The sequence below is a fragment of the Lepidothrix coronata genome, unplaced genomic scaffold (assembly GCF_001604755.1).
Source record: "Lepidothrix coronata isolate B3197 unplaced genomic scaffold, Lepidothrix_coronata-1.0 Scaffold158, whole genome shotgun sequence".
Taxonomy (NCBI): domain Eukaryota; kingdom Metazoa; phylum Chordata; class Aves; order Passeriformes; family Pipridae; genus Lepidothrix; species Lepidothrix coronata.
This window is the reverse complement of record NW_016690338.1, coordinates 1,826,201-1,843,575: the sequence shown is the minus strand read 5'-3', so window position 1 is coordinate 1,843,575 and position 17,375 is coordinate 1,826,201. Positions and strand designations below refer to the sequence as shown.

Sequence of the window (17,375 nt, the reverse complement as noted above, 5' to 3'; positions counted from 1 at the left end):
ACAGCATAAGCTTGTATCAAGCATAAGCGTTGTAACAAAAGTGCAACTTTTTCAGCAAATCCTCCCCAAAGATATTTAACTCAAAATATCATTAACACATATTTTTTTTCTCCCTACAAAAATAGCATGTCAGACATCATTAATTGGATGTATTAACAACTATTTACATACAGCCACTCTGTAGGCTAGTAAGATTTTTTTTGTTTTTAACGTTGTTTAAACACAGCGTTTGAGGCAAAACAGTAGCAACAGCAGCAGCAGATGCACCAAACGGACTGACGGACCCCGGACACGCACACACTCCTCGCCAGGCTGTGGTGTCTCACCTCTTACATAACATTCAAGTGAGATTTCTCACAGTGCTACCTTGGCAACAAACTAAAAATATCTAGGCAAGGTCTTGGTTTAAGCCTTATTATAAAAGACTTATCTGTGTGATTATCTGGCGTCTGGTTTGTCTCCAGAAAGGGAAATCGCAGTATTTTGAGCATGGGATGAGGGGAGAACCCATATGGGAAACTTACCCCAGCTGGTTTAATCGTTCCTGATTGCACAGCGAGGTGTTTACCTACGGCCTCCAGTATGTGTCACTGGGAATTTAGGATGAAATGAGTTCAGGCTGATGAGTTGCTCTGTGTTTTCTTGTGGGAGGGAAGGGGGGTTCTTTTTGTAGTTCAGTGCAGTAACATTCATTTTATACAGCAAGGTTCAGGGGGGGAATCTCTCGGGAACATACTGAATTAAATAAAGACGGGGTGAGAACAAATGCACTTGCCACACCTGTATACCTTAGCCAAAAAAAATAATGAAATAAACACAAGGTTATGTAATGGGTCTGACCCTCCTTCCCTTGTACACCCAAAACTCGCTGGAGCCAGCGGCATCCCCGGGTGCTCAAGGCACTGCAGGTTTGGGCTCAGGGTGCACCCCTCCACGCTCCGGTCCTCGATAAAGTGCTAGCACATGTGCTGGGGTCTGCCCTTCTTCCCTCGCCTCGCCCCCTGCCCTCACCCTGAACCCACCCAGGTCTCCCGGACAACAAGTGCAAGTTCCCAAGTGGGACTTGCGGACACACTGTATAAACCCATTCCAAATAAGGTGCCACATTTAAGTTACTCTATATAGAGAAAAAAAAGTATCCTTACTATGTCCTCTTCCTTCTTCTTTTTTTTTTTCCTTATTTACGCATTTATAAAGCCAAACATTAAAAAAATACTGAGTAGCAAATTTTATCCTCGACAGTCCTCTGGCGGGGGCCGGGCCCTGGCAGCCCGGCGACCCCTGCCCTCCTCGGCAAACCGGGGGGTGCAGGTGCCGGCCCGGCAGCCCCTCGGTCCGAGGGGAGGGCGGCGGCGGCGGGGAGCCCCCGGGGGCGTCTCACGGGCCCTCGGCACCGGACTCCTCGGCGGCCGCGGGCTCGGGCTCCTCGCCGGGCTCGGCGGCGGCAGCAGCGAAGGGGTGCGGGAGGTGGGGTGCCGGGGGCAGGCCGGCGGCGGCGGCCGCCGCTGCCTTCTCGGCGGGGCCGAGCACCGAGGACAGGCAGGGGAAGGAGGCGGCGGCGGCGGCCGCGGCGGCGGCCGCCTGGGCAGGGATGCCCGGGTAGAGCAGCGGGATGGGGGCGGCGGGGTAGAGATACTTCTCCAGGCTGCTTTTATCCAGGAAGGGCTGCATGTAGGCGGCGGCGGCGGAGGGCGAGATGAAGTAGAAGGGCAGGCAGAAAGGGGCGGCCGCCGGCTGTCCGAAGGGGGCCCCGCCGCCTCCCGCGCCCAGGGCCATCAGCGAGCCCAGCAGGGCGGCGTCGGGTCTCACCAGCGCGGCCGCCGCCGCCGCCTCTGCGCCCCTCGCCGCCAGCCCCGGCGGGCCGGGCAGGGGGCTCGGGCCACGGTCCAGCTTCCGCCGCTTGGGCGCGGGGGGCACCTCGTCCCCCGACGGCTCCTGCTTGATGGCCAGGGCAGGCAGCGCCCCGCCAGCCGCCGCCGCCGCGGGGCCGCGCTCGGGGCGCGCCTCGCCCTCCCCGCCATAGCCGCTGTCCGTGTCCGTGTCGGTCTCGGCGCTGAGCTCGGCGGCGTGAGTCCGCTGGATGACGGGCACGCAGTTAGCCTGGCCCTCCGGCTTGTGGCCCGGCGCGCAGGGGGGGGCGGGCGGGGAGGAAGAGGAGGAGGATCCCTTGCTGAGGGGGCCCGGCGGCGGGGAGAGGAGCTGGGGGCCGGGGAGGAACTGCGAGGAGATGGAGTGCAGGTGGCCGAGCAGCTGGGCGCATCGCTGCTCGCGGGGGGTCCAGCTCTCGAAGCGGGAGAGGTACTGCAGCACTTCCTTGGCGCACGTCTGAAAGCCCGAGTGGAAGGCGTCCAAGTCGGCCTGCACCGGAGACTTCATGGACCGCTCTCCTGCGGGGGGGACCGAGCGGGGACAGCGTTTGCCCGCGGCTCCGGCTTGGGGTGCCCCGCTCCGCGGCCCCCCAAAACCCCCCCTCGCCGGCCCCCGCTGCGCCCCCCGGCCCCGCTTACCATTCTGCAAAGCAATGATCTTCTGGTGCTGCTGCTCCGTTAAGGCCGTGAGCGCTTTCAAGTGTTTCAAAGTCAGTTCCAGCACCACCGCTTTCTCCAGGTGTCCCAGCGTCTGTAAAGGCGAGGGAAGGGGGCGGTTTGGCTACCTCCCGGCGCGCTTTGGCTACCGCCAAACGCCGCCTCCGCTAACTTCGGGGAAGCCGGTCCCCGAGGGGCATTAGGGCCGGGACGGCGGGCAGGCAGCGGGCAGGCAGCCCGGAGTCCCGGGGGCTGAGCAGCGGGCAGGCTGCCGGCGCCGGCATCTGCGTGTACATATACGCCCCCCTGCACCTTACCGTCAGTTTGAGATGCTCGGGCAGCAAATCCTTCAGCTGGGCAATGCATTCGTTAATCCTGTCTCGTCTCTTCTTTTCTATCAGTCTGTGTGGCAGTTTGTACGTTTCCTAATTAGCAAGACCCGGAAAAGCCGAGAGTTAGGCTGAGTCCCTCGGAACGCCGATCAAAACCAAAACAAATGTCATGCGGGCCACATGCCGTGCAAATTATCGCCAAGGCACCGCTTTCCCCGCCGTGCCAGCTCGCTCGTAAACCCGCTTGCAATTCGGGGGGCAAGTTAAACGCGCAGCCCCCCCCCCGGGGATGCTCTTGGGAGTGAAGCTGAGCCGTAAAATTCAGCGAACCCCAAATTAAGCGCTTAAACGAGAACAGCCCCAGAAAACTTACTCTTACCTTGCTGTCGTCCCTCTTCACGCCTCTTTTAGGTTTGCACATATACAGGGCAGGGTAGTCCAGCCTGGAGAAAAACACAAAGATCCGGCATGGGCGACTGCAGCGGGAGCTTGCCTGGCACCTCCTCGATGGGCACACGGGCGCCGAGCGCTCTGCCCGAAGGGCTGGGCGAAGGATCGCCCGGGTCCGCCCGCGGAGGGAGGCGGCGAGCCCCGCGCCCCGCCGGGGAGCCGGCGCCGCTCCCGGCGCTCCGCTGCACTTTCCCAAGAAGACGAAAACGCCGTAGAGACACGAGACAGAGATACTGCCCCGCCGCCTTACCCTATAAAATCCCTATGCTCCAGTAGCTGCCTCTCCGGCAAGCGGGAGATTCCTTCATCCATGTCTGGCAGCGGCTGATGTTTCGTCGCTGCTTTTGACTGAGCCTGCGGGATGCTGAGATCAGTCTCGGGAGATCCGCAAGCGACGCTGCGCACATGCAGCCTCCGTCCCCCCTCTCCCGTGCAAGTGGCCAAAAGTGTGCGGCGGCTCGTCCTCTCCCCCCCCCCACCAACCCCAACCTCCCCCCACCCTCCCCTTCTTCCAAGTGCCACCGCCGCTCCCCCCCTCGCCCGCCTTCGCTCCCGCTCGCCGCGCACACGCCCGCAGCTCCCGCCGCCGCCGCCGCGCCTGCCCGCGGGGCACGCGCGCCGCCAGCCAGCCCCGCACCCGGCTCACGTGCGGCGCGGGCGGGGGCGGGACCGGGGAGGGGACGGGGCGGGGGGGAACCGGGGTGGGGGGGTCCCGGGGCCGCCCTGCGAGACAGCGGCTTCCCCCCTCCGTGTGTCACTGCCGCTGTCATCGTCAGCGTTACTGCCGCGACTGCTGTCGCTCTCGTCGTGGTTTTATTATATTTCTTTTATTTTTATTATTTTTCTAATATTATTTTTAAAATAAATTTACTTTTCTATTTTTTATTATTATTTTTTTTTTTTATTTGTGGCTGAGGAGGAGACCCGCCCGTGGAAAACATGCCCGGAGGGGAGGCGTGGGAGGATGGAAGAACGGGGAATAATCGAGCCCCTCTCTTGCGGAGAGGGCGATTAGGGGGTCGCGTTCGCCATACGTTGTATATAGATTTAAGGATGCGTGGGCACGGACACGCGTGGGTTTTTGCGCGGGGCGCAGCTCTCGCCCCGCGGTGATCCCGGCGGCTCCCCCGCCCGTCCTTTGGACGGGAGCCGGGCCCGCCTGCAACGCCAGACCGCGGCAAAAGCGCTCCTTATATACACGCGGACTCGCGTATAGAGCCCTATATACATAAAAACACGTATATCTGCAATACAAACATATCTGCTGCTGACTCTGCCCTCGGGCAGCCCGCACCCGTGCAGAGGGTGACACCGGCAGGATATGTCCCCGGTGCAGCGTGACCGGCCCGCGGCAGCCCCGGGACGGGGCGGGCCGGGAGAACCCCCCCAGCGCGGTTCCCCCCGCCCTCCCTCGTCCCTGCGCGCCGGGCGCGCCCGCGCAGCCCCCGCTCCCCGCCGGCGGCGGCGGCACCGACAGCCGCCTCCCTAATCCCGTCTCACACTGGTACGAGCACAGGGCCGGCAACGTGACGCGACCTGCTGCCACATCACTGCCGCCGGCGGCACCGGGCGGCTCTGCCCCGCCGCCACCCCCCCGCCGCAGCGGGCGCTGGCACGCGGCGGCACCGGGCACCCCCCGGCTCGGGCAGCCTCGAAATCCCCCTCCCCTTGGGCCGGGCAGCCTGCCAGGACCCCCCCGCCAGCGGGAGGAGGGGGTGCCGCTGCCCGAGGGAGTGGGATGCTCTTCCCCGCGCCCCGTGCAGCGGCGCTGTGTGTGCGTGTCCCCGCGGGTGCGTGTCCCCGCGTGTGTCCCCGCGTGTCCCCGCGTGTGTGCCGTGCCGTGCCCGCACGCCGGCGCGGCATGTGTGGCCCTGCAACGTGCGGGGTGTGCGGCGTGTGCGGAGAGAGCAGCGGCCCCGGCCCCACGTGCGGTGCGGGGGGAGAGGACACCACCACCACCATCCCCCAGCAGAGCCGGGCTGCCGGGTTTCTCTCCGGTATTCCCGGCGGGAAGTGTCAGCTGAGGCGATCCATAGCGATGTGTTTATCCCACGCCGCCAGCCCTGACCGCGCTTGCCTTTCATTTGGTTCGGTTTTGCTCCCCTCCGTCCTTGAGCTGCGTGACCCCCGAACCGCGGGATCCCACAGCAGCTGGCGGAGGGGGGCGGAAAGGCGGCGGGAGAATTACCCCAATAAACAGAAAACACGCCCCCAGCTGCCAAAACACAGACGGGAACCTCACATTATTACTTGCTAACGATGGTGCTTTACAGGTAATCTGGCCAGGAGGGTAACTCGTGATTTTTGTATGCGGGGGGGCTCTTGAACCGCACTGCCCATATGTAAAGTGCGAATGAGGTTTTAGGAGCAGCGAAGGCTCTGATGAGGTGTTTGAGGCTCCTGCTTGGCAGGCAGCAAGCGGCACTGCAGGCTTGTACAGCTCTCTCCCTGTTGGCCTGATGGCATTTCCACGCTGCCCGTGCAGCTAAACTGGGGGTAAACGTGAACAATACACATGGGTGCCGCATTCCTATAGGTTATAAGGGTGGGGGTCAGAAGGAGAGGTTTTTGGGCTGCTACAGAGGCAGTTGGGAGAATCTGCTGCTGGTGAGGAAAGCAGACTGATACATTGGTTCATGGAACCACAGAACATCCTGAGTTGGAAGGAACCGTCTCCTGGCCCCGCACAGGACACCCCAACAGTCCCACCATGTGCCCAAGAGTGTTGTCCGAACACCTCTTGAGCTCTGTCAGCCTTGGTGCTGTGACCACGGCCCTGGGGAGCCTGGTCAGTGCCCAAACACCCTCTGGGGGAAGAACCTTTTCCTGAGATCCAACCTGACCCTGCCCTGACACAGCTCCAGGCCATTGCTTTGGGTAAGGGCAGCTTTGCTTTAGGGCAGCTCCCTTGGGAAGGGGGACCACAGACTGCGAGGGAAACTCTGCTCAGTGCCAGCATGTGCCAGCAGTAGTTGGCCATCAAGGATGCATTGGTTGCTCCAGGTCAGGCATCCATGTGGGACATTTAAGATGGAGCTATAGGCTGTCCTGCTAGTCAGCAGAGAGAAACAAGCACCATCAGCATGAAATTCCTCTCCTCCAGACTGGACTGGTCCTAGAGAAAGCATCCAGAAAAGTGGAGGCATAGCACAAATAGTAGAAGGAGCCCTAATCCTGAAATAAAGCACATGGAGACCTCCTGGGGGAGTAGTGACTCAAAGGGAGCTTGAACCCTGGAAGAAAAGGGTTGCCTCCAGCTGATTCCTCCTATGGGCAGGAAAGCAGGGCTTTGCATGGTTTCCATAAGGAACATAGGAGGTGGGGAGCAAGGGATCAGCATTTCTGGAGCACCTCCTTGTGGAACACCTGGAGTATTTCTGGAGTGTCTTTGCCAGCTTCGTCCTCTCTGGAACAACCTGCAAATCTTCAAATTATGGAAAGAATGTCCAGGGAGAGACTCAGCTTCTAGGAGGAGAAGTCCTAATTCTGGGATTCCTCTGGAACCAAGTGGGAACGGAAACTGAAAATTACCAAAGATGCAAAACATGAACCGAGACAGCTGGAGACTTTGCAAAAGGAGTTCGACATCTGGAACTTCTAAGAGAGGTTTATAAGAGGTCACCTGCAGACAAGGATAAAAGGCTTCAGTGTCCAGAGAGAGTGCAAAATTCTCCTGGAAGATTCCCAGTTTAAAAGGGCAGGACGGATCAAAGAGGTGATCAGCAACATGACTATCATGGAAAAATAATGTTTTCCAGAAAATAAGAGGCACAACAAAAGCTTTGGCCCATTTACAAGCAAAGATTAACCGCAGGAAAGAGTTAAGAAACTGAGAAAATCAGTCAGAAAAGGAAATAAAAGGCTTGCAGGTCACCGCAGGAAAAAAAAGCCTCCTGCTGCAGACAAGAGCTAGCCAGCACAACGCCTACCACCAGCACTCACCACCATTCCCAGTCTGCAGGAGGAAGGAATCAGACTGTTTGTCCCAGCTGAATCAGTGCAAAAGCCACAGTGTTTGAGGAGAATACATTTTGGGAGGTTTATCCAACTCAGCCCATAACCACGGTGTAAGGGAATGGCTCTGAAACAGGGGCCTAGGAGCCAACTTGATGGGGTCAGCTCTTATGTTGGTGAGCACTTGCCTTCAGGAAAAGAAATTGAATTATCTGGGCTGACTGTATGACTGGAATCAACCATCAAATTAAAGCTGGTCAGCGGTGTGCAACAAAGTGGGGGACAAAGAGAATTCAGCTGAAGGATCGGGATCATTTTGGTTGAATAACAAGATATCCAACCAGGGGAAATTGGACATTGACCTATTAATAGATTTTTCAGTTATGGGATGACCAGATTGAGACCGGGGAAAAAGTGAAAGGAGAGTTTTTTATAAAACCTGAGCTGGGTAAGAAAAAAAGGTCCTGCTGTCCTGGAGAGCAGCAGGAGATGCCCTGGGAGGAGCAGACAAACAGAGCATGCAATGCAAGCTCCCCAGGCCAGTTTCCCAGGTCCCAGTGGCCTGCGGTGCAGAGACTTCCTGAGCCAGAAATGATATCCCTGTGTTTAATGGGAAGCCAGAGATGCTGTGAGAGGCAGAGGAATGTGCCAAGGTGCTTAAATCATGGGCTGCAGCAGAGCTTTGGGCCAGGAAGCAGACACTGGGGAGAAGCTGGTCAGTCACTGGAGCCCTGTCAGTGCAGCTCTGTGGCTCACACAGGGAGGAGAAAAGAGAATTTTCCATTTCAGAGAGTACCACATGTCCCCAAATGTATGTAAAGCAAGAGACAGTGGCCATGCAAAAATGCAGCTGAATTCAGAAGCAGAAATAAAATAACCTGAGTGTGGGAAGGTGGTGGGCCAAGACAAGACACAATGTGCAACAAAGCCTCTGCAGGGTTGCAAAATGGGGAAATGGGGGTAGATCCAGCTTGGAGGACAGAGACAGGACCATGTTTTTGTGAAGGACTGATACAAAAACCTTACAAGGGGGACTTTAGTCACAGAGGCACTCCTAGGCTGTGTGAAATGGGCTAAAGTCTACCAGACTTGCCAAGCTAGACCAGCACTTGGGCTAACAGTGGCCCAGCTAATCACTCAGGAGAGTGCAGACACTTCAAAAACTGGGAAAGTCAGATTGGTGAAACAGGGGCACTGGAGCAAAAAGTCAGGCATGGTGATGTCCTGATAAACACCAGGAACTGTGCCTTACTCCATCACTTTGGAAATTCCCCTTAAAGACCTGTTTCAAGTGAAGCAAACTGTTTGCAGGCAGCTGGTCTGCGATGAAAACCTGTCCTACCTCCCGGGACAGTGAAAAATAAAGGCAACTCCAGTCTGAGGTCGCTCCCTGACTGATGGGAGGGTCTGGAACCTGCCTGGAGCCCTGGGACCTGTCACCCAACAGGTCAGTGACATCTTTTGCATGTGAAACTGAAATGATCTCCATCTGTCTCCCGGATGTTTTCCAGGAGCAACAACCAGGAACAAGTAAAACAACCTTCCCCGTAAGTGCCCCCTCCAAAGTCCCTGGAAAGGAACTGTGTCTGTGAGTGAAGATCCATCCCTTGGATGATGCCATTTGGTTTGGTTTGGTCAGTCACAATAGATCTGTAAGCTGTATGTCAGCAAGCAGAAAAGAAGAAGCAGAGAAAGGTGGGAAAATTGCCCAATTTGGCAGTTTAGTGATGGTCAGGGACTTAACACAATGCACCAGCTATGCTGGAGAGGCTGGTGGGGAAGGTATGGCCGTGCCAAGAGGAGGCCTTGGATGGCCTTAGCCTTTCAAGAGGTCTGTTGTGCTTGGGCTATTTATGGGTGCACACTGAGACCTTTGAACAAGTGGTAGGTGCAGTTACACATGGCCTGTGATAAGTTCAAGGCTGACAGCCTATAACTGGTCCCAAAGGAAAGGAAGGTGTTCCAAAAGCAGGTAACTTCTGTCTGCTGCACAAGCTGGTGATGGGGAATTTCCACTGACAAAAGCAAAACTGAGACTGCACAGAGCTGGCAGGAGGTGCAGGCCCATAGGACTCTGCTCCTGTTACAGAAGGTTTCTTTGTAGATTTGTTTGTTTGTAGCATTGCAAAACCTTGCACAGGCACAGTGGCCGAGGGAGAGCATTTCAGTGGCCAACAGGATGAGATTTAGCAGTTTCAACCCGTGCAATTCTTGCCAATGGTTAAATTTAGTGATGATTTCTGTTGATTCTTGCACAAGAGGAACACTCTAGTAAGGGTAGGCCATAAACCCCTGCAATAGCTCATTCTGTGGACCTTGGAGTTTCCTTTGCCCAAGGAAAATGGCCATTTTGCAACTGCACAATTAACTACACCTCTGGGTGTAAGTGGAGTGGTGGTGATGCCTCATCCAGGCTCACCCTTGGGGCTCAGTGCAGCAACATCATGGATGCAAAATAGAAGAGTTGGTTCTTCAAGGGGATGAATGAAGAGAGGAAGATGCTTGTTTCCTCTCAAACAACTTGTAGATGTGCAAATACTTCTAGCTCACCCAGGAGAACCAAGGAGAGACGATGCCAGAGAGGGAGTATGGACTCCCAAACAAGTTCACACCAGAAGGTTCAGCACAGAAAGAATCACAGTAGGATAGAGCTAGAATATGAGCTGGGAAACTCAACTTCCTGGTATGGGGTATACATTTGGAGCATTATGAAATCTGTCTTTGCAGTACAAAGGGAAAAGCATTCTGGTGCTGCTGAAAAAGGTGAAATGTGGCATAAAAGTTATAGTGCATGGAAACAACCTGTAGAGCACAGTGTTATGTGGTGTCTGGAGCAGGAGATTCTGAGATTATTATTTTAAAACTGGAAAATTTTTTAAACCATAGTGTGTTTCTGTACATTTCCAACAAGCCTTAACTGAACTAAGGAGAAAAAAATCCTATATTGGTTAAGAATCAGGAAGGATGTAGAAAATGCATGTGGGAGATGAATGCTCCTGTTGCAAATAACAGAAACAGGGAGACTCACTGTGAAACAGTATCTGACAGACTCATTCCACTGATGGGCTACACTGCCTGGTTGTCCTTGGTTTTCTGTCTGAAGTAGATTCTGAGAGCTGCAGACTATTTCACAAAATGCCCTGGAGCTTGTCTGTTAGGACACTAGTGCCAGATGTCCGAGTGAAAGGCGTCCTCTCCCTCCAAGTCCTAGGAGGTATGGGAGGATTGCACAAAGCTCAAGGGAGAAACACTAAATCCAGAACATTTCAGCAGATCTGTGAGGTGGTTGGGATCCCTAAAACATCTCCATGTGACCGTAGCCTGAAGGGTTCGTGGCATGGGGTTTTTTTTGCAGACTCTTCCAGTCAACTGGCTTGCTCCTCAGAACTGCATCAAGTGGTAACACCCAGCATATTCCAGTCCTTTTGGAGGCCCCAGGAGTAGCAAAACACTTCCTCACCATTTTGGTGAAAACCTAAGGATTTCTGCATGCCTTTTTATGGACTTTTGGGAGAAGAACAAAGAGTTTTGGATCATGCATAGAAGCACATGTTCTTTTTTTTTTTTTAATTAAGTGGAAATCTGGGATATTTTATAGTCTTGGAAAAAGCAGAGTGAGAGTCTTAAAAAGGACAAACCTAGAGCAACACTGTATAAGGGCATATGGTACTGACCTGGATATTTATGGTGGTATACATAGTACAGGGGGGGTCCCATGGTATCATAAGGCCCATTAGAAAATATACTGGGGAAATAAAACTTCTGGATTAATTCTATTCTTTCTTTGCTCTTCCCTCTGCAAATGTAATTGTGGAAAGCCAAGGCTGGAGAAGCTGAAGCACAAATCCCCTTCCTCCCCACTAGCTCCAAAGGGCAGAGATTTGGAAGCAGACTGAATGTACCTCAGGAGCACTCTAGGAGTGGCTCTGGAAGGGAATCAAGGAACAGAAAACTACGGGAAAGGGGAGTACAAATGTTTTGGATTAGCGATAGGAAAATACCTTGCTGAAGCACACTGTGTAATTACAGGCAAGTAGGAATGTGTCATTCATCGCTTCTTAAATTATTTTCCCTTGTTCCCTGTGTAGTGGGTTTATTAGAGCCTTGTCATTTTGAGCTCCTTCAGGATAAAGGAGGTGGCTGAGAGGTCAAGTGTGAGAGGCAGGCCGAGTCCTCCTAAATCCAAGGGTGCAGGATAGGCAGGACAGTCTCCCCCCTCTATGAAACAAACCCCACCCCATTCCAGACACTTGGCTGCAGACAGATAAGTGCTGGGAAGATGAGAAAGACGACAGAGGAAAAGCCCAGTGTGTAGTTTTGGGTACAGATATTACCTGGCTCTGAGCAGAGACCATCTCCTGTCATGCGACTCCTCCTGGGTTCTGGCCTGGAAGTGTTGAACTTTTTAGCTGGAAGGACGGGAGGAGGAACCAGGGAATCTGTTGGTGCCTGTCTGCTTTGGTCACCACCTGAAATCTGCCTGGAGAATGCAAGCAAGGAGAAGACCTGTGCATCGTATAAACAAACAAACAACACTTGACAGGCAAGCCTAACTATTCCCTGCTGACCTCCGACAGGCACCAACTGCAGTCCAGCCCCAGAGCACAAGCAGGACAGTACAGAGCCCAACACAGAGAAAGGACAAGCATGTGATGATCACTAAAACCCCTTGTCCCAGAGGAAAGTATAAGACAGCACTTAGACACATCCTAGCTTGTCAGGAGGTATCCAGGATACCTCTGGACCTTGTACCAACTGGGAAATACCCCCTCGACCATTCTGCCTGAATTCCCTGCTCTTTCCGGGGTGGCCTTTGCTCCCAGCCCAGATGGCAGGCATGGTTACCTGTGCTGGCAGTGCTCCCTGGGATGTGCAGTGCCACAGGGAACTACCCTGTGGTATGTGAGGCTCTGCAGCTCTTGCAAATCCTGCTTGCAGGGGTCACTTGCCTGCCGTGTTATTCACCCGCCCTGTGTTGTACCAGGCTGCTGCTGCTGGAGCACCAGCTCTGCACAGCGCTGGCTGTACGTGAGCGGTGGCAGTGGCAGGCCTGGCAAGCCTCCCTCCTTCACAGGGAGACTCTCCTCCCCTCGGGTGAGCAGGTTTCCAGACAGCTGCCTTTTATGAGGACAGGCTTTCAGGAAGGCTCTAAAAACCAGCCTCGTTTAACTCGTGTCCCAGTCCTGTCCTCTGTGTCCTGCTGGGGAGGTATTGCATGACCCCCTTCAAGCTGCCAACAGCCAGGCTTTCAACGTGGCAAGGGGCCGGGCTGTGTCTGGGCAAATGTTTTCCTTCTGCGGTCAGAAAGCAGGGCTGGGCAGAGGCGCCGTGCCCGAGGCACATCCTGACAATGAGCCCCTGCCCACCCAGGCCACGCTGGGTCCCGATCCCCCACGCTGACAGCAGGGACAGTGAGGGTGGCAGAGACCTTGGGTCATCCCCAGGCTCAGTGCTGTTCCCTTGGGAGCAGCAGGGACCCTCACCCTCGGGGAGTGCCAGGAAAAGAGCCTGGGGTATGTCACAGGATGGGGACAGGCTTGTGCCACCCACACAGCCCACCTGTGAGATGCGCTGGCATCTGCTGCCTCCAACAGCTTGGCTCAGCATCGATGCCCAGCTAAAAGGCAGCATGCAGCCTGTGCATCCCAGCAGGATCACTGGGGACCCCTGCTCTCAGGCAGGCATTGCTGTTGTGTCATTCCCCCCACACACACTCCCCTACAACTGTGAAGGTCCAAATCATATCTTCATAAAAATACTTTGCATCCCAGGACCCAAGCACAAACCTGCCCTGCCTGCTGGTGGCCTTGGCAAGGAGCAGGGAATTAAATCACCAAGCCCAAGTCTGCAGTGTGTTCCCATTAAGGCTCGTGAATTTATGTCAGAGTTGGAAGAGGTCCGTGGTATGGGAAGGTCGGTGTTGTGTTTTATTGCCCTTTATTTCCTTTACTGTTCTGAACAAGGTGTGAGGAGGAAGCAGTATGCTGGAGAGGTGCAAGACTCATGGAAGTGAGCAGGTGAGGCGTGACATCCAAGCCAAGGAAAGCAGTGGGTGATCCTCATCCCACCCTCCCATTCAGAGCAGGATAGGCAGCAAGTCCCCACTGATCTTCTCTGCTGTGAGAAGAAGCCATGCAGCCTTTTCAGTACTTTCTTTGAACTTCACTCTGTGACTTTTCTAAAACAGCCATGGCCAAAGCTCAGCCCATGAAGCTCTGCACAGTGGTCCAGGCCTTTGTGAGGAGGTCTCACCTGTGGGCTTTGGTGTATGGCACAAAACCCTCTTTAAAACCCCCAGTGTGGTTGGAACTAGACCATTTTTAAGGTCCTTTTCAGTCCAGGCTGTTCTATGATTCTCTGATTCCTAAGCCCCACAAACCTAATGGTGGAGGAGACAAGAAAGCTTAGATTTTTTTTTTTAATTACTTTCCCATTTTGCAGATTACCATTATCATTCATGTCATACTTTTCATTTTAAGCACCTTTTCTTGGTGTAGCCAAAATCATTTAGAGGACTTTCCTGAGGCACCTGTACACTGGGGAGCCCCTAGGAGTTTGGCTGTCCCATAACAATGGCTCTGCAGGAGCAGGACAGGAGCTGAGTGCCAGCACCAGCATAATGGCAAGTGCCTGCAGCAGGACAGGATGTCTCCTTCAAGTCTCCATCTTCTGCAAGGCCAGTTCACCCAATCCCAGGAACATCATCCTCAACAGCTGGTTTTTTAGTCTTCTTTCTGAGGTTTTCCAGTGGAAGAGTCTTCTCAGAGCATTTGGATGTATTTCAGTTTGGCAAAGTCCATGCTGGCAGCTTGAGATCCCACTAGTACCAGCAGTGGATGCCAATCAGGCAAATTTCAGATCTGTATCTTCATGTCTGTAGAATTCAGGTCACAGATGAGACAAGAAGCAGAGACTTTCTCAGTAGAGGGAGGAAGAAGACCCCTGGATGCAGTGCTGGCATCAGTCACCCTGTTTATGCCACTATCTGGCAGCTAAAATCCCAGCAATGTGAGAGCTGGTGGCAGTTTCCAGCCTGGTCCTGCATGCAACATGGTGCCTTTGGGATCTGTAATCAGTTTTGATTATTAGTGTAACATTGGTCATAAAGAGGAAATAAAATGAAATAAAATGAAAGTGCAGCTATCAGCTTCCCTTGAGTTTAACTTGACCTATTTTAATTTAAATGGAAAATGTCACATAACTTATCTATAACACTTTAAAGCCCTAGTCAGGAACATATTGCCAATGCTAGATAGTGGCATGTTTTAGCAGCAATATGATGGACATAAAGCTCTTTAATGCACACAGAAAACCAACCCTCAAAAGCTCTGCAAGGAAAATCATTTGGGCCTTGTCAGGAAAGTGCAGAGCTGGGGGCAGGAAGAAATGCACACTGCCTGGCACGGCATCTCATTGTGTACCTTGGCGTCTTTTTTATCTGTTTCTAAAATTTCTGAACGACAGGAATAGAAAACATCCATCCCAAAGGTACTGTGAGGCAACTTTGTGTACATGAAGTGTTTCGAAAGCCCTGGGAGCCTTGCCCAGCTGTCTATGGTGTCCTCGGGCAGGGGGTGGACACGGCAAGCTCCTGATGTCCTGTCACCAATTGACCAGGGGAGGTTCACTCCAGAGCAATGTGTGCCACGGGTTCTGAGGGCGAAAGCTCTCGACTATGTGGGCTTCTCTGAGATTGTTTTAATGTTCATGGCACATTGTGAGTGGAATAAAATTCCCTTTCCCCCTGGGGGAAGGCTTTGGAGAGGTGCACAGGAATTGTGCCTCTGAAAATGCCCCTCACGTGGAGCTGGTGCCCAGCTGACACGGAGCATCGCAGCGTCCTTGTGCCGTGACCCTGGGAAGGCAAACCTCTCACAGCTCCCAACAGCACACTCGAGCTCCCACTCCACATGGAGAGGGCTGAGGATGGTGTGGAGAGCACTGCTCCAGCGACCTGGCTTGGATATCAAAGGCAGGTGCGCGGCCTGATTTCCCACTCGAGGCGGCTGCAGGACGGCGCCTCTTCCCCCTGGAGGGGGAAGCTCGCGCGCGGGGCAGGAAGCCATCATGGAACAGCCAGCTCAGGAAGGGGCCAGGGCCAAGATTTTGTTTTTAACCTGTTTCTTGTTTATTTAAGCCTTTGAGGAAGACGCATAAAAGCAGCCACTGACAGAGGCAGGCTGTGTCGCAACCAGAGCCGCGTGTGCTGGCTGGGTCACGGTGGCAGTGAAGGCAGGCTGTGTGATGGCAGAGAACACCTCTCTGGTAATTTGTCAGCCTCACAGACACACGAGTCCTGCACAGGAGCCAGGGTGCTCAGAGAAGGTATCCTGGGGAGAGAAGGTATCTATCAGCAGCCACATGACAGTGGGTGTGGGAGAATTGTGCTGCCTGTCAGGCAGGGCGTCGGCATCACGGCTCTGAAGTTGCCTCTGCTGAAGGAGGAGTTAAAGGCAGGGATATTTTGGTCCTGGCTGTTTTGTGCAGAACAGGAAAAAGTGACATGTTCCCTTTTGCAGAGAGGCATCAGTCCCAGATGGGTTTGCCCCAGTGGCCAATGGAGTCCTCGCCTCTGCTGCCTGCTCGTGCTGCCTCCTACCCCAAAAACAAGGGCAGGCCAGTCTTCCAGACTTTGTGTCCCCCTGTGTAGATGTTCCACTGCCACATATTTGATGCTGCACGCGGGATAGCAGCAGATTTGCCATGATCAGGCAGTTTTTGTTGCTGTTAACATTTCCCTTGCATTGTTCAAGCTCCCCATTTCAAGTTCCGGGTTTTGCTAAGGGCGAATTCATGCTCTGTCAAAGCAACACTTACAGGAGAGACCAGTGGTCCACATGTGGGCTGTGGGGGAATGTCTGCCTCCTCTCCCCAGTCTGAACTGCCTGCTACTTCCCCTGGCTGCACTGTTTTGGGAGAACACTCTTTTGGGAACCCCCAGCTTTTCCCACCAGGGGCTACAGGAGGTCCCATCTGCATGGAGCTGACATCTGGACTTGGGACTGGGATCACTGGACTTGAATTTGAACCAAAATGTGACTGTAGAGCTGGGAGATAAACACACTGTTTCCTGCTGCAGAAAATGTAGGTTAGGTAGAGTTATCCTTCTAAGTTGTTTTTAAAGAGCAGAGGTTTATTGCCTGTTTGAAGTCATCTCAATTTTTAAGAAAGTAAATAAAATGTAAAAATTGGATTAAGTGAAAGTGTCACCATGGGGAGGGTCTGACTGGGGCCTGAGGTTAAAGTACAATGCATGGAATAAAGTAAGAGCATCGTGATTTTGGATCCTCCAACTTTCATCAGTAGGAGCCACCTTCTCCTGGTAATCTTATTTTAAAAGGACCCGTAAGGGATCCTTGGTTTAACCCATATGGGCCTCTGCATTTTAAAGAGCTCTAAGCCAAGGATGACTTTCTGAAATGCCCCATTCCTTTAAAGAATAGATGGAAATACCTATTTGTAATTCTCTTCCCAAGTTTGCTTAAAAAGTAAATAAAGCCATTACAAAAATCCAACTGACCAAAAAAAAAAAAAAAACCAGCTCTGGCCAGTCATTTCAGGCTAAGCTAATGCAATTATCATTCTTATCCATATTGTCATGCAGTTAGTCCCGCTGAGCCTAGCACTCAACTGTCCTGATTTTTCATCTTAAATTCTCTTTGTTCCTCTTCAAGTATTACTCCTGATTAAGGTCTGTGATTTGAGAAACTTAATGTCAGATTTTAAAGTGATAGCTGATTTTTCTTTTAGCAAGTTTGTTTTGTATGGATAAGCTTTTACATGGCGTTGACATATTTTTGACTCCTTTTTACTCTTCAGTTTCTTTTGTAGATACTCTTCTTAATGTCTCTGAAAAGATTGTTGAGCTTGTGCTCTCAGAGAGGGTAATAAACCCTCTTGCAGGTGTTATTGTGTGTGGGGGGAAGATGTGAAATGGAAGTAGGCACCAGGAATGCAAATTCCCGCTGCAATTTGGGTCACATGTCCAAAGGGAATTATAATTCCTCACATGCTTTCTCACGCAGCAGGATGTGGGAGCAGAGGGAGTGCTGCCTTAGACTGGGCTCTCAGCTCATCTACTCCTCTGTCTTCTCCCTGAGGGTGCCCAATTGCC

General features: G+C 53.3%; 1 protein-coding gene across 1 annotated transcript; it reads right to left on the bottom strand.

Moving 5' to 3' along the window:
- Positions 1–1,367: 1,367 nt before the first annotated feature.
- Positions 1,368–3,891, bottom strand: BHLHE41 (basic helix-loop-helix family member e41; the record flags this gene model as incomplete). The annotated part of the gene is given in 7 exon segments (XM_017829057.1): positions 1,368–1,461; positions 1,463–2,387; positions 2,508–2,619; positions 2,843–2,950; positions 3,237–3,300; positions 3,558–3,661; positions 3,852–3,891. Coding segments are annotated over 6 exon segments (1,365 nt in total), but the record flags the coding sequence as incomplete, so codon positions are not given.
- Positions 3,892–17,375: the final 13,484 nt, after the last annotated feature.